At 43.8% G+C, this 22,880-nt stretch overlaps 4 protein-coding genes across 5 annotated transcripts; 1 reads left to right on the top strand and 3 right to left on the bottom strand.

The window, feature by feature from the left end:
• Nucleotides 1–7,843: 7,843 nt before the first annotated feature.
• Nucleotides 7,844–13,500, bottom strand: LOC117579775. Of its 2 annotated transcripts, XM_034265832.1 has the most exons (6): nucleotides 12,620–13,500; nucleotides 11,922–12,589; nucleotides 11,356–11,782; nucleotides 10,770–11,201; nucleotides 9,114–9,291; nucleotides 7,844–9,053 (listed from the first exon to the last, which is right to left on the bottom strand). In XM_034265832.1, exons 1-6 carry the CDS (start codon nucleotides 12,949–12,951, stop codon nucleotides 8,898–8,900), a joined length of 2,193 nt encoding a protein of 730 aa, XP_034121723.1. In that variant the 5' UTR covers nucleotides 12,952–13,500; the 3' UTR covers nucleotides 7,844–8,897. The 2 variants fall into 2 exon arrangements, with proteins under 2 accessions (XP_034121723.1, XP_034121722.1); XM_034265831.1 differs by having other exon boundaries at nucleotides 11,922–13,500.
• A 2,385-nt stretch (nucleotides 13,501–15,885) lies between these two features.
• On the top strand, nucleotides 15,886–17,193 carry LOC117579387 (leucine-rich repeat-containing protein 9). Its single transcript, XM_034265257.1, has 2 exons — nucleotides 15,886–16,271; nucleotides 16,324–17,193. The coding sequence occupies exons 1-2, from the start codon at nucleotides 15,966–15,968 to the stop codon at nucleotides 17,191–17,193; spliced, it is 1,176 nt and encodes a 391-aa protein (XP_034121148.1). The 5' UTR covers nucleotides 15,886–15,965.
• Nucleotides 17,194–17,523: 330 nt separating this feature from the next.
• LOC117579997 (glutamate receptor ionotropic, delta-1) lies at nucleotides 17,524–20,066 on the bottom strand. The gene is made up of 5 exons (XM_034266194.1): nucleotides 19,461–20,066; nucleotides 19,042–19,381; nucleotides 18,683–18,876; nucleotides 18,323–18,624; nucleotides 17,524–18,268 (listed from the first exon to the last, which is right to left on the bottom strand). The coding sequence occupies exons 1-5, from the start codon at nucleotides 19,920–19,922 to the stop codon at nucleotides 17,653–17,655; spliced, it is 1,914 nt and encodes a 637-aa protein (XP_034122085.1). The 5' UTR covers nucleotides 19,923–20,066; the 3' UTR covers nucleotides 17,524–17,652.
• A 661-nt stretch (nucleotides 20,067–20,727) lies between these two features.
• LOC117579459 lies at nucleotides 20,728–21,315 on the bottom strand. Its single transcript, XM_034265347.1, has 2 exons — nucleotides 21,177–21,315; nucleotides 20,728–21,112 (listed from the first exon to the last, which is right to left on the bottom strand). Exons 1-2 carry the CDS (start codon nucleotides 21,226–21,228, stop codon nucleotides 20,778–20,780), a joined length of 387 nt encoding a protein of 128 aa, XP_034121238.1. The 5' UTR covers nucleotides 21,229–21,315; the 3' UTR covers nucleotides 20,728–20,777.
• Nucleotides 21,316–22,880: the final 1,565 nt, after the last annotated feature.

Raw genomic sequence — 22,880 nt, 5'->3', positions numbered from 1 at the left:
TTGTATCCGAGTACATGTCCCATATATGTACCTATGTGTGTGTTTTAACATAAGACACTTGCATACATATATAGTCCAGACGAGCCCCTTGATCTGTTGACAGGTTGGGTTAGGTTGAGGCGGTCGTCGGGACTTCACAATCCCGACACACCTAGGCCGGTTTCGGCCCGTTGTGATTCCGCTTGGATCTTTTCCTCTTCTCCTCTCGTTTGTCAGGGTGTCAACAGTGCTCCCTGTTGACACTATAAGATAAATCCGCGCCTGCCAAATATTTTGGATAGCGGAAAACGACAGGGCTCTCCAGCATCACGACGTTAACTGCCGACTACTAGCACTGGCTAGTGCCGACTAGTGCCGACTACTAGCATTGGCTCATTTTTGAAATACACTTGTAACAGAGTGAGCATACAGCATACAATGATGCTGATCAAGAATATATATTTAATATACCCTATTTACGCCAGGCCCCCTTCCGCCCATACAAAGGGCTGTATCCACAATTTTGAATATAATAGAAAGTTAAAATTGCAATTACATAGGGAATGACAATATATATCAGATCAACGAATGGGGAATAGATTGCATCATTATTACAGCCATAAGCCTGGTGGTTGTGCTGCTCTTTCCAATACATTTTCATCATTAAAATAAACACTTTGGCTATTCTCAAGATGCAAAGCCAAGTGAACAACCATAGGATGTCTTTCGTGCATTGGGTTGCCTTGGATATCGTTTCGAACCCTTTCCATCAGTCAAACATGGCGAATTCATATTTAGTTGAACGCACGGAACATGTATCATGTTTTTAACGAGGACGTGTTTGAGTTATAGTATTACATAGATCATTGGCATTGGTTTGTATACATACATATATGTACATTCTTATAGAATATGTCCATATTCATAAATAAATATCTGCTTGGTCACTTACTCATCTACATATGTATGTATATATCTTAGGTATTAACAGATATACATACATATGTATATAAGTAATAAATTTAAGAACAAATATATATTTATCTCATCCAACGACTGATGGTTTCTTGTGAACATTTTTGAGATATATTTTTAGCATTCAGTTTTAAATGAACTCTGGTTGAAGTATAATATTTTTTCTTGTTGCCCTAGAAACAATATATGAGCATTTACATATGTATGCATAATCACTTCTATGTAAAGTGAATCTATAGACCTAAGTCGAATATAAGGAATATATGAATTGTATTATATATTCTCTCAATATGAACCACTTGAATATTTACATGCTCAACAATCGGTCTGACTGTGCCTTGGTAACCCGTCATTATTGAGGGATTTGTCTGAGCGAGAGATGACACTCTGGTGTCACTTTAAAAACAAATTTACATAATTGATTCAATTACCTTTTTTTTTATTTTATTGTTTGTAAGATCTAAGTCATATTTTTTTTTTCGATGATCTAACTTTCCCTTTACTTAAACTCAAAACATTAATGTATGAAAGTTGGTCCTTATTGGCACGAAAAACATTATTAAACAATAAGTATGGAAAAAAATCGTATAAAGACTTTTTCCAGTAGTTTTGGGGTTTGAGGGAGGAGCAACTACTATTGTTATGAGCTAAAGAGTTTCTTACTGGGCACAAATACCACATGGCCCTTACGCAACTATTGTCAATTACATTTTCTATTAAAATTATATTTTCGAGTGTGGCAGCAGATGGTGCTGGAGGAGCGAGGAGCGAGAGGATTTGGTATGAGATCGACGCAAGACCAAATTATATTCTAGACTACCTGGGTGCAGTGGGAATACGTGCCTGCTGTGTACACCTAGTCCCAGTCCCAGGCTCCTCAGCTTATTAGAGCCCCATACTGGGGAGCCTGGATATATGATTTGCATATAAATGACCCACATATGTATGTGCATACGAGTAAGTATCGGAGGGCTGGCCCGCATGGGGCATTATTGTCATTCCCGCCTCTTGGTGCTCTCCAAATCCACTACGACAGATCTTGGACGAATTTCCCTTTAATTTTGTCCTTGGCCTGGCTACTTTAGGGTGCCATTCTCGAGGACTCCTTTTTCAGGACTCATTGACTGCACGCCAGCCAAGACTGACAAGAGTCCAAGTCCAGAATCCCTTTGACTTGCGTTGGGGGATTTCTTATAATCCCAAACTCAGCTGCACTTTGTCTTCATAAAAGTCGCGTTGAGGACCAAATTTACATAAATTCTCCTCGGTTTCTGTGAGAGTTTTCATCCTTTTCTGTTTCTTTCTTTTTTTTGGGTGCGATTCATTTGGCAATCAATAAACGTACATCAATTTCGCTCTATCCGTTTGCAGTTCTTCTTCCATTATTTAGTCATGGTTATTTTTCTGGGGTTTTCCCTTTTTTCTATTTTTTGTTTCTTTTTTTGTGGCCCAGAAGTTCTTATCGGTGGGTTAGCTTCCTTCGCTTGCAGGGGGTGATTGTACATAATTTATTCGCCATAAACTATGGAGTGAAACATTTCAACTCGTAAATTATGAAAAACATCCATGTTCAGGCATCAACGTCATCGTTGGATTACCCCTACTGAAGCGGAGAAATCGATATTTGCACATACATATGTCCATATGTAGATGGGTTATAGTGAATTTAAGGATGCTTTCTGTGCTTTGGTAAAGCAAATAATTCAAATTCAAATAAATTAAGACTGTAGTCAGCAGTCTTGGCGATGCGAGACAACATTTTCCAGAATTAGTTCGTGCTGAAATCTATTATGTTCTCTTATTGCACCATTTAAACCTCTATTCACGAATCATTTATTAGTGTTGGATCCTTGTCCGAATGGCCCCACTGTCTTAAGGCCTTGCTAGAATTGTTTTTTTTACCATCACAAAATAATTGCTGCCCTTTAGGTCAGCTTATTGCACTTTTATTTTATATTTTATGTCAGGCCTAAGGCATCGTCTACTTTTGAGCCTGTAGCCGCCCTATCGCTATTATTTTTACACAAACGAGAAAAATACCGTTAAACGCATTCAGATGCGCGGAGGCTTATCGCTGCCAGCCCAGCCGCAGTCCAAAACACGAAGCAGCTTTTCACTCCATAATTTAGGATATGCCATAGAGAACTTAACCGGGAATGTATATGTACCCTCCAACAATTGTAAAACGGCGAAATTCTCGAATAGCTCAGTTCAGGCAAAGAACTGAAGAAACCGAGCCGAGTGAACAGTAAAATTATCAATATTTTATTTGACTCGAATTGAAATGAATTTTAATTATTACACTACTAGACAAAATCCAACTTTTTTTCTCCGCTTCGAACCAAACCGACTTTTTCTGATAGACTGAGGGCTTTCTATTTTTTAATTCTTTATTTTTAAAGTCTGGTATTTTTTTGTAACGGTCTTTTTAGAGGTAGCGCTTCATTTTTCACACACCTTAAGTATCTTACATCTGGTTGTAATGAACTAAGCTTTTCAATAAAGCTGGTGAACGCAACTATAATAAATACCCAAATGCTTTGTGGTTTACAAAGTGGTTTACTTTTACAAAGTTATGACTTCTAAAACTCTGGAAAAGTCGAAAAAAAATATATTTTTATGAATAGCTGTATTGATTGGGCGTCGTTTATGGTGTCGCACGTCAAAATCTATGGAGATAGTCTATCTTTTATAAAATGTTTGTTTAGATCGAAGCGGCAAAATCGTGTCGAATAGTGTTATCTCTGGCAGGTAGTGACCAAGAGCGCCATTAATTAGTAGAGCAGTAACTCAAAGTGCCTGGAAACATTGAATAAAGTCTCTACTATTTTAGAAAAGTTAATCTCTATATAATTTATATAAGCAATAAGTGCAGAAAAGGGCAGTAGATAGTCAGGATAGTCACCTCGATTGTCGGTTGGGTCTGAGGAAGTGTAATGTTTGACCAGCAGGAACACACACAGCAATGACCATCAACAACGAGAACGAACGCAGTGGGTTTTAAGGCCAGTGTAATACGAAGATGGACGGACTGTTGGCTACTGGGAGAGTGTAAGGCCGAGCAGGAACATCGATGACAATGACATCAAATGGCAAAGCTGCAGAGGCGCCAGTCCATTCCCGTCCCGGCCCCCACAGCTCAGCTCCATGTCGGCATATGGGTCTCATATTACCCTGTTTCTGAGCAGGCACGCTCGTGCATATGGTGTTCTCTAGAGTATGTGTGCGTTGTCAGCGTGTTGTGGAATAATTTATACGCTTATTTGTTAATTTTGAACACCCGTTCCAAGGATCGACAGGCACACACTCAGATACATTACACAAACTCTTGGCATAATTAAAAGTAGAGGCAACAAATTTTTACACAGCACCAAAGACTGGATAGGGGCAGTGGTATACACTTCTATGGAGCTTGAGAGCTGTTATCTAATACTCGTCTAAGTTGTGGAGGAACTGATAATTAAATATATATTTAATGCTATCTAGAAATAAAACAACACAAATTACCTAAGGAAATGCCTCTTTGGAAGTAGAAACTCTCATCTTAAAGATATTATTTGTAAAATGCATCAAAGTGACTCCTTCACCTATTTTATATATGTATGTACATATATACAAATTGCATTCGCAAATTTTTCTAGAGAATTAGGCGAGAGGATGAAACTATTTCGGAATTCATTAAGTAAGACTCGAGTAGTATTACTTATCACATTATCTTTATCGACTCTCCAGTGTCGATTCAGCATATGCTGAAAATTTGAATTTATTCCCTGATGAGTTTCCCCCTCAATATCGGGCCCACGAAAATTTCAATTAATCAACCCATCTCGGACCAGGCAGCGCAGCACGAGTAAGGGCACTACGATAGATGGCTAAACCGAGACGCTTGCGAAGGCAGCAGGATAATTTTGCGACCATATGCTCAAATGTCCAGCACAGGAGCGTCCACTGCAGCCCCCACAACGGCCCAAGACTTAAGTGCTTCTCCTTCTCCCATCTTCTTTTGTCTCTGCCTGGCCATGTAATTGTAATTTAGACACCGCATGCACACGTATGAGTGTGCCTATGTGTCCGCGGGTAAGTGGGTGTGGGGGTGTGGAGGTTTGGGGGTGTAGTTGTTCTTCTGTGGCTTTGTGTGCATGGGTGGTGTGTGTAATTTCTTTGCTGTCATGCGGTTAAACGTGCAAATTACGCGCCATTTTTATTTGTTGTGCCAGCCGTTGGTTGTTTTATTTCATTTTCTCACCTCATTTTTGCAGCATTTTATCTCCTGCCTGGCCACAACACTCTTACTCACACTCACACACTCATAAGCACACACAGCCGTAGAAAAGTAAGGCACTTGGAGCCACGTGTGTGTTTAACCTAATTACAGGAGACTCTCGTCCTTTTCACTCAGAAAGAAACCCAGCTCCTTGGGCTTGGGGAATATTAGTTCTGAGAATGTTGTTGAGTCAAAGCAAGAGTAGATTCTTACCAAATGATTTCCATTCATTCGCCCTGGTCAAGAATACTTTAATTTTGTTAGGTCTCCCTTAAACATCTAGTGAAAATCAATATTAACTAAGTATGCAAGCTCTTATAGTTTAAAAATCACAAACTAGTAAATTGTAAGATCCTAAATACCATTATGTAGTATTTTCGCATCACAGTTTTAAGCGGAGCTGCCACAAAGGGTATTGAGAAGTCGCTTTGAACAGCTTGGGCACTTATTATTATATAATTTCCATTGTTGTGGGGATCAGCCTCAGAGCTTCGTATATCCTAGTCTATGACGCTGATGATGCTGTTGTTGCTGTCGACTCATTATATTCATTTAGAAATTCAATTAGCGCCATAATTGCAGCAAGCGCTTAGTGATGATAATGCATTTACCACGGTAACCTTAGATCCAGCAATAGCGATAAGGATAACTTGTGACGCCGTCAACGTGGATACATCTAGTTACGAGTCATTCAATTTTCACAGAAAGAACATCATTTGCATGCTAAATGGACCAAAGTTGGCCTGCGGCTTCTCTCAAAGAAGTATATGCAATCAAAATGTTGAAGAGAGAGGGCACAGATTTTTCAACATGGTATTAACTATATACAAGTATAGTTGAGTGAAAAAGTTGAGAACAGCCTGCAAATTATTCATTTTTTTGGGAAATTATACGCTTGTGTTGTTCAAAAAGAACCACTTTTTTCTCTTCCAGCACAAGGAAAACTGTTTAAAAATCATTTATGTTAATTGCCACACGGCCCGCTATTTTATATATACTTAAATACTGGATTTCTACACAATTTTGAGCATCTGCTTAATTAGGATATTTTAACAAGATTTACATCAAAAAAGATTTCCTGAAATCAAAATTTCTGGAACAATGTAAACAAATTTATGACAAATCAAGTGGAACATTTAAATTTGAATTTTGCTAAGCATTCCCTTCAATGACGAGAGGGTTTCCTTCCAGCTAACTGCTTTGTTTTCGCTTCGAAGCCATTTAACAGGCCATTAAAAGTTTTATGGGATGTGAGTCTGATGGTGGCTACGGCATAAAGAGCAGACACATACTCGTACTCGTACATACTTGAGAATGCTTGCTCTGAACCGATGTCCATGGTTTATGTGCCAAACCTCAAAAAGAACACCTCAAATTAGCCACCATTTGCGCATTAATATACGCATATGGTTTAATATATTATATTCCAAAACTCTTTAAACTGTTACTGAAAGCTTTTCTTGTAACAGCTTTGGACACGAGCTTAAGACAGCAAGTACTTTCACTCAGTCAAGACAATAACCAAACCCAGCACGAGAATGCCAGCCCAACACTGGTTCGATTTCGATTTAAAGCACGAATGAACATTAGATCCAGAACCGCATTATAGCCACCACAACAGTCAGTCTCCATTTTTGTAATGAGAACTGTATTATAGACCCTTTGCTGTCATGATCATGGACAGAATTAAGAAGAAATGGTTCGCTCAGGTCAGCCTCATGCCATGCGGTCGCTCTCCCTCTATCTCTTCCTCGTCCAGTGCCCTGGACGTCGGTGTCTATTAAAATATTGCTGTTAATTAATTCACCTACATTGTTTTTATTCGAATTTTACATTTGACGTTTTACATCTACATATGTACATCTACATGTACATCACTTCTCACGCCAACACGCTCTTTTATCTCTCTCCTCTCCCCTAGATCCACACACTGCACGAATCTGAGTGTGGAATGGGAAAATGTGTATAAAATAAAAAAAATCTGCAGGAAAAACGTAATGGGGATAGCTACTGCAAATGAATTTCTTCATTATGGCTATAATAATGCTCCAATCTCTTCCAAATTAGATGATGGTCCTTCCCTACAGAAATTATCATCAGACAATTTCTAAGCCCCATATCTTTCAGAAAAAGTTGATTTGGTTCCTTGCGGAAAAATCGTGTCGGGTAGTGTTATCAGGAAAGGTTGAAAGGTATTTTTACAGAAAGACATTTTTTTTTAAATATGTGATATCCTCCAGCTTACGCTTTAACATCTTAAGCTGTTCTTCAAATCCTATTCATCCCGATCCGCAAGCAAGCCCCAAACATTATTGGAAAATTCTGTAGTAATGCTGGTATTGTTCTCAGATTTAAGTTAAATGATGACTGCTACTGTTCATTAAACAAACTCGTATGCCAATTTACTTATTGTTTCTCTGTTTATTAAACAATATATAAATAAATAAACTTACCGAAATAATTAAAAAAAAAAGGAATAATTTTATGAATTTATCACCACAATGTTACAGAACTCGGACGGCGAACGTGGGAAAAAACCTCACCACTTGACTGAACTTTTGAACAACGCGGTTATTTCCAGCAGCAATTATATGTTAAAGCTGAGCCCACAGTAAACTAGTAATATTTGTGTTTGTTTTTTTATTTGCATTCATATTTTTTATATACAAGTTTACAATGTGATGTCCATGGCGTCGTTTTTCATCGATCGATTGATTCGTTAGCTCGGTAAATCCTTTCCCGGTTTAATTCAAATTATCTTTGTACATATGTACTTATGTAAGCTAATTGTAATTAAATTCAGTTATATTCGTTATATTATTGCACTCAGCTTATGTACAGATCGGTTCAACTGAAACATGATTTTAAGAAATAAATAATTGCCAGTTTCCTCAAATCCGAAAAAGAAATAATGTTGTAGCTAATGAAATATAATAAATTGATAATTCCACATTCTCTTCTCTAACAATTCGTAAATAATTTCCTAATGTTTATATTAATATATGTATGTGTTTTCATATATGTATATCGGCAATACATGCGATTAACAATATTTACAAAAGTTTTTTTGTATCGTTTGATATAGAATTATCTACTGTAGCTTCGGTTTGGAAAGCATTTCTTGTACAATTTCTGCAAAACTTTCTTTAGACGATATGTGTACGAAAAATAATTGTATATACATATGTATATACCAGTATATGTATATACATATCTGTATAGTGTGTATAAGTATCTGTATATCTATTTATGGAACATATTGTATAATGCATGTATGCATAAGTAAAGGATACATCTATACTCGTATGATAAATATATGTATGTATATATTTCGTAATTTGCCTCCTACTTGCAAACATATTGTATCATTATCTACATATGCTACATTTCCATAGTTAACTAGATTTTTGTCACTTTACGACGTAAAGTTTACGTGTTTGTGTGTTTGTTAATTGGTTTGTATTTTGTATTTTGTTATAGCGGCCTGTGAAGGACATCCATGTGAATCTTCAATATACGATTTTAAAGCTTAATATGTTGGGTATACATCAAAGATTTATATACGCTCGGATTATGTCATATAAAAAGCAAAAACCTGAACAACAGCTGCTAAATGTTCAACTACAAGTACGAGTACGAGAATATTTACAAATTTGTATAATATGCTTACGCCTTATATTCAATTATTTGTCAATTGATACTTGGTAAGATCAACCAGATGTTCATACAGCATGTCCTCCTGTGGCGTCAGACCAATCATTATCCAGCCCGATATGGCGGCAATGCTCCGCGTCACCGACAGACTGCTCCACACTCCCCGCACACTGTTGCTCAGCTGCAAGGAAAACCAATATTTTGGTAATCGTTATCAGATTATATTCCAGAAACTACTCACCAACTCCTGTTGGGTTAATGTTATATTAGCATTATTATTGAACAGGTAAAGCTTTTCATCGATCGAATCGGAGCAGATCGTTAGAATTATTGTCGCAACGTAGATCATTGTGATGATGAGCCAACGGAATGAGATCAGTTCACTAGCGTTCGAGAAGCTCCAGCGACAAATGTCCATGCTGCAATAATATAAAATGTGTTTGGATAAGGTAAAATGACCAAACTATATCACAATTAAAATATGGATAGACAACAATTTGTCATAGCTGAAAAGAAAACAAAGCAATTTGCTTGTGCCACTGCTATAAGGGCACCCAGATCGAACAATGAAATGTGAGTTACTTTGAGAAATTCGAATAATAGTAACTCTTAAAACGCAAAGAAATATTATCTGCGATGCCGCCACAACGAGCGAGAAGAAGGAGAGCGCAGCTTCTGATTTGTCTTTCACTCCGGGCTTCATTGATTGTCCTTTAAGGAGATTCCAGGAATATTTTGACTAAATTATTCGTTAGATGCCCACCATGATGGTGGGCGTCCTCTGGCTGACATTTATATTTTAACACTTCTCATAATTGAAGAAATTCTCTCAAATGCACACCATTTGCCAACTAGGAAAGGTCAAAGCTGTGACTCCACTGCCAGAGTGGGAGCGGAGATACTTTGCATGGGGCATCCTCGCACACACACACAAACCCACACACATAAATCAACCGGCTAAGAAATGTCATGCACAGTTTCACACTTCTGCAAGCCGAAAAGCAAAACAGCGGCAGACAGTTCCTGAGCGAAGCGGAGAAAGGATAACCCAGACCCCAAAACCAAGTCAAAGAGCCAAAGCTGATTCCACCAGCAACCCATCCACCCACACAGACAATCAACCGGCGCAGCCTTTAAAGGTCAAGAGTGCAGGCAGAGACGTCGGCGTCGCCACCGCTGTGTGGGCAGCGACTGTGGCATGCAAAAAGAGCAAAGTTTAAGGGCATTAAAATATTTTGCGGCTGATGAAAGCGACCACGCAATGAGTGCTATAGAAATTATTTCCATGTCCCACGAAACCAAAAAAGTGCCATAAGCAAATACAAACTAAAATACAGACCACTTCACTACATACATATGTGCATATGTATGAATGTATGTACACAAGATGTTACATTCTCAGCGTTACGCTGGTGCCATGAAACGGACGGTTCAGTCTAACGTCTACAACGCAATGAGTCAGGAGAGGTTGGGGGTTTCGCTACCCATCTAACTTTGATTTTTAGCTCAATGAAAGTGATGGCGAGGCCCAACTCTGAGGTCAATGTGTTCTTGAGACCCGACCCCGCCTTTAGCCACGAGGCGTACTCTTTCAGCTTTCGGTCTATTTTTAGCAAACTTTCTTACGAAGGTTTCACGCCGCAGTCGCTCCGCCTAATTTGACTTTTCATAAAAACAAAGGCCATCAAGGGACTGCTAAGGACAGTCGTTGAATACCTTCGGGATGGGCGAGTGGATTTTCACTCAATGTGTAACGCAGTTTCAAGGAAAACTACGTTGAGGTAATTGCGACAGTGTTAGATATGGAGATACGAAAAAAGGACACTCCGGACTACTATCTGTATGCAAATCATCCATACTTGTAAAATCATTACCTAATCCAAAGGACATTACTCACCGATCGAATACCGAAACCAGGCACACAATGGCCAAGCAATAGAAGGTATTCAAGTAGATCTCCGCAAATCCCGCATAGTCGCTGATCAGGGCTAAAGCATCGCTGTTGCTTGCCACCGATGTTCCTGACCCCGAGGATGCTGATCCGCTGGGATCTGTGCCACCAGCATTTAGGCCCAAATTTGTGGGGCTTGCTCTTGTTGTGGACAAGTCCATTGCTGGCGGTGTGGATGATGTTGATGGGGATGACATTGTCTCGCCAGCAAGACTAATGCCATTGATGACCTTTGCCCAATCCATGGGGTGGCTGTTCAGCACAAATAGTAGATGGGCCAATGCTAGACCAGCTAGCAGGCCGTGGCATATATTCGACATGAGCAGCCAGATTCGTTGAACTACACAGGCAAGTTGGATACTGCTGGAGATGCCGTTGCTGGAAAGATTGCGATTATACATTTACAATATATAAATCCACAGGGCGTACTAAAATGAATGAAAAATGTTTACTTGAACCCTCCTGAATATCTAAATCAACGCTAGTCTTTTTTCCCCCATATGCATGCTTTGATTTTTGGGTATTCACTCACCGATTGAGGTCGGCATCGAGCAGGCAGCGAGTGTCACCATAGCTGCCACGTCCGCTGGTTGAACCGCCGCCAGGACCAGCACTTCCGCCAAGGCAGTGGCCATTATTCGAGCGATAGAGACGACGACCGGCGCCACCCAGCTCGGCAGCCGAGATGCCATTTATGCCGCCCACAGGACCCCCGCCAGACGTGCCATCAGAGCCACGTACGGCAGCCCCCAGGAAGGAGCGCTTGTAGTAGCTGTGCTCCACTGGTCGATAGCCGGATGACGTCTGCAGAAACATTTTGTCGATGTGCGCGGGCGCATCGTCCGTGGGTGAGACGACCGGTGTGAATGGGTTGTAGATCTCCTCACCCTCGGCCGGGGCAATGTCATCGGCCAGCTCCTTCAGTATGGATGATATCCCCCCCGCCGTGTACAGCTTGCCTGGAGGAAATAAGTTAGGGTTGGGAGAAAGAACGAAGGAAAGATATTGGGGCATTAGTGCGCAGAATCGTTGGGGGAGGTGGTGTTCAGGGTGACAAGAGCTTTCCCGATTTTACTGAATGGAACTCTGGCTACTCACTGATTAGCTGTCCCCGCTTGTCCCGCTGCGACTTCGTCTTGCGGTGCACGCGTCGCTCCTCGTAGCTCTGATCGATTTCCAGCTCGCCGGACAGCGAGGCATCGTGCATGTCGGAGCATTGTTTCAGGTAGCGCATCAGGGTTTCGTTAGCCTGGCGGACCACCTCCACCTCGCCGGCGGCTATTAGCTTGCGCTCCCTCCTCCTCCGCGACTCCGACTTGCTGCGTTTGCGACGCGGACTCTTGTCGAAGCTGTTTCGGGAGCGCAGGGATCGCTGCGCGGGACTGGCTTGCGGATCAGACAGTGACTGCTGCTTGCGCGATGTTCCAGGTCCTCCGGCACCATTTCCGACTGCCGCTACTCCCGCACTGCTCAAGGCCGACGGCGTGGGCGAACTCTGCTTCAGCTCACGATCCATGTAGCCCAAGATGCCTCGATGGAACGAGGAGTCTGGCTCCAGGGCCAGTGGCTGTGGCGAGTGGGTTCGTCGAGACCTGTGGTGGCCATGGGTGGCCGGCAGCTGCTGCAGTGTCTCCCTCAGGCTCATGGCGTCTCCGGATGAGTTGCGACTGCCATCGCTTTGCTTCGTAGGCTGCGACGGCAGGGGCGTTGGCGTCACCTGAGAATCCAGATGCTCGACAGCCCCCAAGGAGGCGCTTTCCTCTTGGGCGGCGTCATGCGACGAGGGCGGTGCGTGACCATTCACCAGCACCACAGTCTGCTGTGAGGTCTGACTGGGGGAGCCAACCATCTCAATGCTGTCCGCCGAGCTCTGGGCACTGATGCGACCGGCGCTAGTAGTTCCCCCCGCTCCTGTTGTGCTTCCTTCACCCGCTACTCCCATTGAGCTGGAATCGTTCAGAGCAGCCGCACAGTCTTCTATGGTGCTTATCACCTCCTGACCACCATCTCTCTCCGGCGTTGATGAGGTTGTGGCAGCTGCCTCACGCTCCAGGCGACGCTGACGTGCCTCCGTCCGTCGCTGTCGCTGGTGCTGCCGATGCACCTTGGCTGGCTGGCTGGCCTCCATTGCGTCCTATCGCTCTCGCTGTCGCTGTCACTGTCGCTCTCTGGAGATGGCCTAGGCAAGCTCCATAACAGGTGGATAATGGGCTGAATGCTCGCAAGTTTTGGTTCGCTGTTTTCAGATGCAGCTTTTGCACGTTCTTGCTGTTTTCTGATGCCTGCTTTGACCCAAATAATTAAGCACTCGGGGCTGCACCCACAAAACAACCCCAGAACCCCCCTAACAGCACACTGACGGATCTACACTCGCGGACACTTGACTGCTCGTTCTCGGCCGAGAACTTTGGGCATTTTCTCGAAGCCTTCTCTTGAATTTTATTTTTGGTTCAATTGCAGCGTCGCCTCCTGGAGGATTTCTCTAGGATCTAGGGGCATCGGGCACTGGAAACGAATGTGAAGGAGAACGCGCGCGCCACAGAGGAGAGCGTGACGTGGTGGCAGAGTGACAGAGAGCTCTCCACAGGACTCGAACGCGTACTCACAGCTTGGCCTCTGATTGATCCGTGTGTCCGTGTCCGTCGCCGCGGCTGCTTGACGACTGAAACTAAGCTTCACCAGCAGTGTACGAAATAGCTTTGCCTGTTCTATGCTCTACCATTCGGCTCGGGCTTCGACTTGCCGTTTCGTTTCGTTTCGATTCGCTTTCGGTGGTTTTGGTTGTTTGTGGCCCGCTTCCTGTAACGTAGTAACGAGTCGAGGCGAAAGCTTTTCTTTCGTTCAATGACGTCAACAGTGCGTGTCTGAGCGCCCACCCACACACACACACACACACACACACACACACACACACACACACACACACACACACACACACACACACACATACACATACACTATGTCTGCTCCAACTGTGAGCCAGAGTGTGTGTGCTGTTGTGTTGTCGGGTTTATTGACAAATTCTATTTATAGGAATCTATAAAAATTTGTAAGCATAGAATGGGATTTATTTTCTACGTTTGGCTGGTTTAGGGAGAGCTTGTTGGGAACAACACCTGGCCCAAACTCCAAACCAGCTGGGATTACACTGAGAGAAATCCTGTTCACTCCTATCTGCAAGTGAAAATGATTTTGTATGCATCAATTGTACATACATATGTATGTATGTAGTACATATACCTCCCCTCCTAATAATATTATTTAACTGTTTAACTATTACCAGGTTGAAATGTTCATTTTCAGTGCATTGAAATTGGTTTTTGGAAGTCATCCACAGCTGCCACGGGAGCTGTCGGGTTTTTTTTTGCAAAACTGAATTCGCCCACACTTTTGCACGCTTTCTCTCTCTCCCCCTCTCTCGTGCTCTCTCTCCCCTCTCTATCTTGGAAATCGATAAATGCGTGGTAGGATGGCAGCTTGGTTCGAACTACTGCGCAGCTTTCGCCTCTGATGACGTCAATGGAAAAAGCTCGCCTCAAACACCACGCCGCAACAACAGCAAGTGCCAACCCACCAACCATATACACCTCAACGAAGCACACAAAAGCCGGCAAAGATATTGACAGGGAGGGAGCAGGCGCAGGAAAATTCGATTATCGTAAAGCGTGGGGGAAAGAGAGGCAACTGTCAGAGAAATTGTCTGTCAGAGGCATTGTGGAAAGAGAGTAGGAGGCTTCTCGCGTTGGTGTTAGCTAATGGCCCTTGAAATGGCAAAAGGCGCTGAGGAATTGGCCACCAACACCAACATTTTGTGAGCCAACTCTTTCTGCTCTCCGAAGCGCACAAGCAGACAGAAAGTCACAGAACAGAGAGAGCGAGAAAACGTCATGACCGTGACGTCACACTGACGTCAGTGGGCATATTGCCAAAAAAAAGTCGGCTGAGGAGTGAGGCCAAGGCGGCTTCCAGCAACGTCGAAATGCTCGCAGTCAGGCTGCAAAAACGTCTTCTAGTAATACTCAGATGATGATTTGGAAAATGGGGCGACACAAACATATTTAATTAATTATGCCTTATTTTTTAGAAACCAAAAGTCAAAGGTATTCTTTATTTAATTATTTATTTATTCGCCATAAAAAATCAGAAAAAATCAGAATGCATCCGTCTGACGGCTCCCTTCACCTGGCAAAAGTCAATACAACTGGCAGCGCATTTTGTTGACGAAGAGCTGTACACTTGGGCTCGTTATTGCAAATTCCAATTCAACCCAATTCTGCAGAGCAGATAATTGCAAAATAATCTGTGCCGCGATGGTCCTACAATCTTCGAGAGGAGAAATGTACAAGGCGACATCTACTGTCGTACGATGCTAAAGGGAGAGCAAAGTGCAAGGGCTGGAGCGCAAACTTCAGAAACTTTCTTTGCAATCTTTCGATACGTACAATTTGAACGATACCAGCGGGGTTCCAAACAACGGAAGCTTACTTCAGCCGCGGGCGTACAAGAAACGTGTACAGACATAGCCTCCTATGGGTTTTTGAAATGGCATGCATTGCGCTTCATTAAGCCGAACACAGCGCAGGCTCTTCGCAAAATAAAATTCAAATGTTCGATACAAAATAAATTTTGAGTCAAAGAAGACTCCTAGATCAAGAATCTCCGCCTGCCTTAAAAGTGGATAGCCATCTATGGAATATGTGGCTTGCTTAAAGAGATGAAGTAACAATTGCTAATGTTGAGGGGGAACAAGTTTACTCTGCACCAACGCGCAACTGCATCCAGATCTCGCAGCAGCTGGACACTGTGACCTACGGTTCAAGCAGCACGGAAAATGTTAAGATTATCAGCTAAAGAGTTGAAACTCAACGAAAAAAAAAGAAATAAAACTCACTTAATTTATTCTGTAATAAAATAATTATTTTTCTTTGTTTTAAAATAAATCTATGAATGCACTTTTTCACTCATTTATCGAGCAGACGACAACCCTGTCTACAATTCACCACATCTGTATCTGTACATATGTACGCTACGCCGCCAATGTGAATAGGAATCACCATGGCAACCTGGAGCTTATTATATCAATGAAACCAGTCATAACAGCGTCGGTCAGCACAGACGGTAGGGAACATTCCATTGCTGACAATGCCCCTTCTGGAGGCGCCTGCGGAGTATCTGGAATCCTCGCCAGAGCATTCCCTGCAGGCGGAGTTGCCGCTTCTGTTGGCGGCCCCAGTGGGACCAGTAGCCTTAGCCCAGGTACGTCTGCCACCGCCCGAGGTACAGCAGCATCAGCAGCCACCACAAATCCATCGACGGCAGTTGGCCCGCCGAAACTCGTTTGATCGGGATGTGGCCAATGTCGAGGAAACGCAACATTTCCCGGCATTTGTGCACATGCTGCCCGTAGTGCTGCCCCAGGTCCCAGAGCCGACTCTGGACGAGCTCCTGGTAGGTTACGTGAAATCGAAGTGCAGCAGCAACTAAAATTCTTCTCTTTTAGCGGAGAGTAACGCAGCGAACGGACCTGGAGGCGGTGGAGACGGTGCGACTCAGGGTGATCTCCTATACGATCAGTCTGTCCCGGCTGTCGCTTTTTCTGCCCCGACTCCAAAACCTGGACCTGAGCGGCAGTGTGCTGAGCTCTTTGCGGGACTTGGGTTACGGATTGCTGCAGCTGACCAACTTGAATATCAGCAACTGCGGCCTCAACAGCTTCGATGGCACCAGCGGCCTGCCCGCCATCAAGGTCCTAATAGCCGATGGTAATATGATCCAGCGTGTGGATCCCCTAGTAGAGCTGTCCCAACTACGCGTGCTTAGGGCTCGAAACAATCGAATCAGTGAGCTAGGTTTGCTCTCATTCCTGGGCATGTGTCCGCTGCTGATGGAGGTGGAGCTGCAGGGGAATCCAGTCTGTCGCCTGCCACTCTATCACGACATGCTCAGACGCAGCGTGACCACATTGCAGCTTCTGGACGGAAACACTCTCAACACGGCAGCAGACATTTCAGTCCAAATAGTGGAGAACGATGAATCCCCTTCCTCGCTCTCCAGTGAGGTGTCCGCAGGGAGCAATGAGTCGACGGGACGCCCGTCAACGGCTCCAGCCCCTGCACAGCTCTTGCTCAACTCCAGCATACGGCGGCAGTTATCAGCGGCATCCACTTCCACTCCAGTGGCTGGCTCGGTTCTCGGTCTGGTGCGGCAACGTCGTCACCTGGGCCATGCCTGGGTCAGTTCCTCCAGTGGCTCGTCCTCCGCTTCGTCGGCCTTTTCGTCTCGAGCCCCCTCGAGGAGCTCTTGCTCTTCCAGCAGCAGCCTGGACATGCAGTCGTCCTATACATTCACTCCACACACCACAGTAGACTAACTGAGTGACACCAGTCGTAAATTAGTCAAATAAATAAAACGAAATAGTATTTTTCTTGTAAGAGAAAAATTCTTCTTTCTCCGTAAGAGCTACAGAGGACTTTCTTTTGCAGAAACCTCGTGGTTCTGCATTTAATCAAAGAACGTCAGAATTATTACTTACTCTTCTTTTGTGCAAAACTGTTGACCGACACTCGAAGCATGCTTATCTCTGAAGAAGAAGCATCGATTTCCGGAACGATATCTAGCCAATAATTAAGGAAGCAACATAGAAATAAAGGATACTCGAACGAACATCAAAATAAATTTTGAATATTACTCATTAGGTGCACTTTATTGGAGATCTCTGTAAAACGGCACAACATCTGATGTCTACGTATTTTTTGTGTGGAGGTTAATGGTGCAGGTAACAAGATCGTATCAAATAAACATAGGTACATATATATATATATTATATATCCTATTCGGTGTAGGTGTATTGAAATAGCGCGGCCGAAGGCGATCGGACGGGAACCAACTGACTCTGGCCGTCTGGGTTGCGAAAGACGAGGTAATCTCGGCCGTTGATCAATCGCCTTACCCCACCATCGGTCAGCGCGTCGTTGCCGAGAAGAACCCCGTTGCTCTGGCCCACGGCACGTTTCCAGCGATGGCGAGGATCTGCAGCCACGGCAGCATGGCCACCGTTGAAAATGCTCTGATAGGGCGGCGGAGGAGTAACGTTCTGGCCCTGGGTGGAGGTGCCCAGCAACTGCTTTTTTCCGCTGTCCAGGCGCTGCCAGCCCCTCAGCCAGCGAGATGGTTTTATGGATTGGCCATTGGGAGTGCGTCCGATGCCGTGTCGAGCCCACTTGTTGGCCTCGTGGCGACTATTCACGTACCGGAATATAAGTTCGGTGCTGAAAACGGCCAGAGATGTGGCGAATCCGGCCAGCATTATATAGTAGGTCATCATCAAGTCGCCGTTTCTCAGCTGCCGCTCAGTACCGCCCAGATCCTGGGGACATATTTCGGCGCTGGGCAAATCCTTGGCCGACAAATGCTTCACAATGCCCGATTCCACCAGATTGAGTAACCTGGAAATACGAGAATGCTACAATCTATACTCGGTCTGGCTATATCCTACCCACTCCGGATCAAAGAGCTGGCTCAAATTCGAGCCAATTGGATAGGCGAAGGTGCGCTTCTTCTTGAGGAACGGCTCCCTGGCCATGGCAAATGGACAGTGGATCTTCTCGTCGCTGTAGCTGATTGTCTTGCGATACAGATAGTCCTGATAAAGCATTATATTGATCGCTGGTCGATCCCGAACAAACACGTATCCATTCCTCTCCACGTAATTCTGGAGATTGTACGTGTCGTTCGTCTCCTCGGAGAAGACCGCATAGTTGTTCTGTATCATGCGATTCAGCATGGACAGCGATTCGTTGGTCTGCAACCAAAAAGTAGCTCGTATTTGCAATTTTGTCGCAGTCTATCCATTGAATTACCGTACGTATGGCATACTCGACCCCACCACCACGCATCGAGACAAAGTGTTTGTTCTTCACCAATATATCGTTGACCGTGTTGTAGGGCAGCGTGAACTTGGAGAGGGTAAGGAAGGCCGTCAGGTTAGCCGTGTAGAAGGACGTCAGTATCGTGATGAATATCCACCAGGTGGCGAATAGCAGACGGGTCGAGTCTGCAATGTTATAAGTTATAATGAATTTATTGAAACGACAAACGGGACCAAAGCATGCTATCTCCAAACTCCAATCTCCAAGCCCTCCCTTCATTAGAGCGATTCATATCGGTCCTCAGCTGCACTTTGGCCTAATTGCAGCTAAACTGAACAGACTGCACTCACCGGCAATGGGCGACAGGGTGCTGCCCTGTTTCATTAGCGCTCCGTACACGAACCAAGCGCAGTGTCCCAGCGAATAGGGATGTTGAGCGGCGTCGCCCGTCAGGCGATTCCGTAGAATGATCAGGGCATAGATGATGGGTCCTACGGCTAGCAGGGATACGAGTATCAGTATCCAGACCCAAAATTCAAACGGTGCCAGCAGGCCAGAGCCACTGGCGGATTCCCTGGGCCGCTGCATCACCATTATCCACTCGCCCTCGTCCAAGGTGGTTGTCGAATAGTAGACGAAGGTTCTTTGGTCCGAAAGTGAGGGAATGAAGGCAGCTGCCAGATCCACAAGCTGAGGAAGGAACGAAGGAAGAGGGCGGGCGGTTGGCCTTAAGGCTACCAAGTAAATCCCTGCCCTACCAGATACTCACACTGCTGTTTACCATCTCGATGAGACTGCGATCAAAATCGGTGGGCGAACCGATGATGTTGTCCTGCGGCACGAATACCTCGTACGTAAAGTTGAACTTCTTTTTGAGGAAATCGATGATTTGAAAGGAGACGCCATGGCCGATGCGCGTGCCATTGTCCAGTACCTCCGTATAGCTCAACGGATAGTCCTCGAGGGTGGCGATGCGGAGGTGCTTGCCTTTGATCCAGTCACGCATCTCGCGCAACTTCAGCTTCTTGTTGATTATCGTCTCCAGGGTCTCCACGGGCGTATCGCTGTCCAGGCCGGCGTCAGTGGCCTCCACATCGATGGGCATTTCGGTGGAAAGGCTCCTGCTGCCGTCATCACTCAGCTGGATCAAATTCGCGGGCAGGGACTCGTTTAAAGCCGGACATGCAACGCACATGGCCGCTGCCACAATAAGCTCAATTCCCGTGGCCATCGTTGTGAGATGAGATGCAAATTTCCGTTTTTGGCTGTTCGTTGCTTGTCTAGTGGCTCAGCTTTTTTCGCTTCCTGGACATGCTGTACTCGGGATCGGTTGCAGTTGCCTTCCTCTCAACGCCGTGGAGCTCACTGAAATGGAAAGTGCTTCGTTGTGGACACCGTGAGTTACAGTGCTCTGCCACGACCATTGGATTGGTATGTAAATATAGCCCATGCATGCATCGACACACGGCAAATACAATTAACAATAATGACAAGTGCAAACATGACAGTCAGCAGTAACCACTCAACCTCCACCGCCCCTCTACATTGTATGCAGATTAGAAGTTTTGATTAGGCTTCCTTTCCTGTCCCTTCCCTCCTACCCTTCATTATTCGGGCAGGAGTCATACGTGGGCCTCCCCAAGGGTCCCATATTGACACGAATGAAGCTAATGAGCATGAGCCAGCCAATGCCGACAGCCTAAGAAAATATTGTGTGTCGAAATATAGTTAAAGTCCACCCAAAATGGTCTATGGATTACACGTATGTATATGTAGCCCACTTACGTGTTCAAGGACGTATCATGATGTACTTCTTAGGGTCATAGGTTGGAAAATCGACTGCCTCGAATTAATTTTCTACTTTATTGCGGCCTTCTCGAATGTTCCATGGATTACAACATGAAACGAAACCTTTCCATCGACATACAAAGTTCACTTCCATCTAATTTCTTAATTTTTTTGTTAAGCAGCGATCGAAGGAAATCAAAGTTTCTTCAATTTCATTCCCAGAATGCAATGAATCAGAGCGATGTATCGCCATTTCCAATCATTTTATTGTCGTTGTCTCTGTCCATACCATCAACTATCAACCAAAGCGACCATTACCGTCCAACATTTCACTACTGGCGCCCGTTCCCAAGGAATTTTGACTGCACTTGCACTCCTCGCCTCCGTCGACGCGTCCCTTGCCAGACGTTAGAATACGCACGCCTTCGGCGAATTTGGGGAAGCCAGACATGGTCTCTTTTATAGTGGTCATCATCACAGGAAGATACATAAAGAAGTCCTTGAAATGGCCTACAACCGTGTGATAGTCCACCGATCGTCCACCTCCAGAGTGCTGATATGTATCCCCATCGATATCATTCCCATTCCCGACCATTGACGACGTATAAGGCAGGCCGCTGCATTGCTGCAAGACTGTCCGAAATACATTTATAACAAATGAAATGCAAATATTCCACAAAATCATAATGAACCTTACCCAACACGACGGCGATTGCAGCTGCTTGGTATCTGTGCCTGTCGTCTCTCATAGCAAAAACTTTTCAGCAAATGTGCAACTCTGAGAAAACGACATTGTATTTTATAACATTTATGTGTGCGCGGTAAGCAGAAAATTTCAAGAACTTTCTGTCAACTGATTTCATGTGCTGCGGGCTCTCTCGTGTCAAGGTGAAAATGTTGGGACAGATACGTCTGGCCCAGTGCAAACGTGTTGTGCTGACCTGGTCGTTCTGCTCATTCACGTGAAGGTAGGGCTTCTTGGAGATCCCCTGGAAGAGGGGCTCCCTCCAGAGACTTGTTAAGTTGTTGACAACAGTCTTCCCTTTGTTTTGCCACTGCTGTTGCTGTGCGAGCGGGAAAAGACATGCTTATAGCCATGAAGCAACTATATAAGGAGGTCTAGTCGGCAAAAATTAGGGAGGCTGACAATTCTGTCAATAAGTGCGAGTGAAAGGGCTCTCGCTGTAATTGTGAGTGAAACGACAATGGAGTGAGCGCCCAACCTTCCGCGTCGGCAAGCAAACGAGCACTAAAAATTAGAAAATTAGGAACTTTATACAGTTGCTTAATGCTTATAGCCGACAAACGATGGTGAAACTACTAATTCTAGTAATTAGTAATTCTACCATGCGACAAACCGTCACATTTTAAACAAAATACTTACTAGGGCTGCAGGAAAAAAAATCAAAATCTCGTATATGTATATATGTAACGAAATGTTTTTAATATAAAAATATATGTGAATCATGATGTATGTAACGCACAGAAGGAAATGTTTCCGACCCCATAAAGAATATATATTCTGTTAGTAGTTTTGATAAGGTTCAATAGCCGAGTCGATATAGGCATGTCTGTCTGTCCGTCTGGCAGTCTTGTTTGTCGGCTAGTACTCAGATACTTTAAGAGCTAGTGAAACCGAAAGTTGCTCCCAGATTGCTGCGATATCACACTGATACAAGAGTATATTCGAAGCGTCTCACACGTCCCTATTCGCTTAGCTCACAAAACTGGGTATTTCTTGACTTTACACGGACACCGAATGTGTGTTTGGTTAGTGGTTTGGTCCCAATTACCACGAAAGCCAACGGAAAAAACCTCAGCAAAGGAATTTTTTCTCACAGTTTTCTAGAAAAATAGGAAAGGTTATGCAGAAGTGGTGATTTTTGCGAGGTGTGGGGTGTGCGAGATGGATATATGATCTGGAGGATTTTCGTACTGCGAAAAAATCTGTGGGTGTTTTCTTCTAATAGAAGAAGAAAAATAGTTGAATAAGTCATATTAAAAACACAAAAAAGCGGAATAAGGATCAAAAATGTTAAAACATATGTAAGGTTTCTGTTTTCTTTATGGGAGCTATTTATTTTCGATGCGCAGAATAGAGCTGTACCAATATACATTAGCAAAAAAATATCGAAAATATCAAATATATATTATTTAGTGATATATTTGATATTATTGAATTATATTATNATAAAATATGGCTTATAGTTTATTCAAATTATTATGCTTGCATTTTAACATAGAATAAATGTCATTAATTTGATAAAGTGTTGATAAATTAAAATTAATACAGTGCGTTAATTTTTCGAAATTATATAATGGCATAATTATCATCGATATTTGTGTTTATTATAAGCATTTGTATGATTAACAATGCGAAAGATTCAGGATACCTTCGGGA

Source organism: Drosophila guanche, unplaced genomic scaffold (genome assembly GCF_900245975.1).
Source record: "Drosophila guanche unplaced genomic scaffold, DGUA_6, whole genome shotgun sequence".
In the NCBI taxonomy this organism is placed as follows: Eukaryota; Metazoa; Arthropoda; class Insecta; order Diptera; family Drosophilidae; genus Drosophila; species Drosophila guanche.
This window is presented reverse-complemented; position numbering and strand designations above follow the sequence as displayed.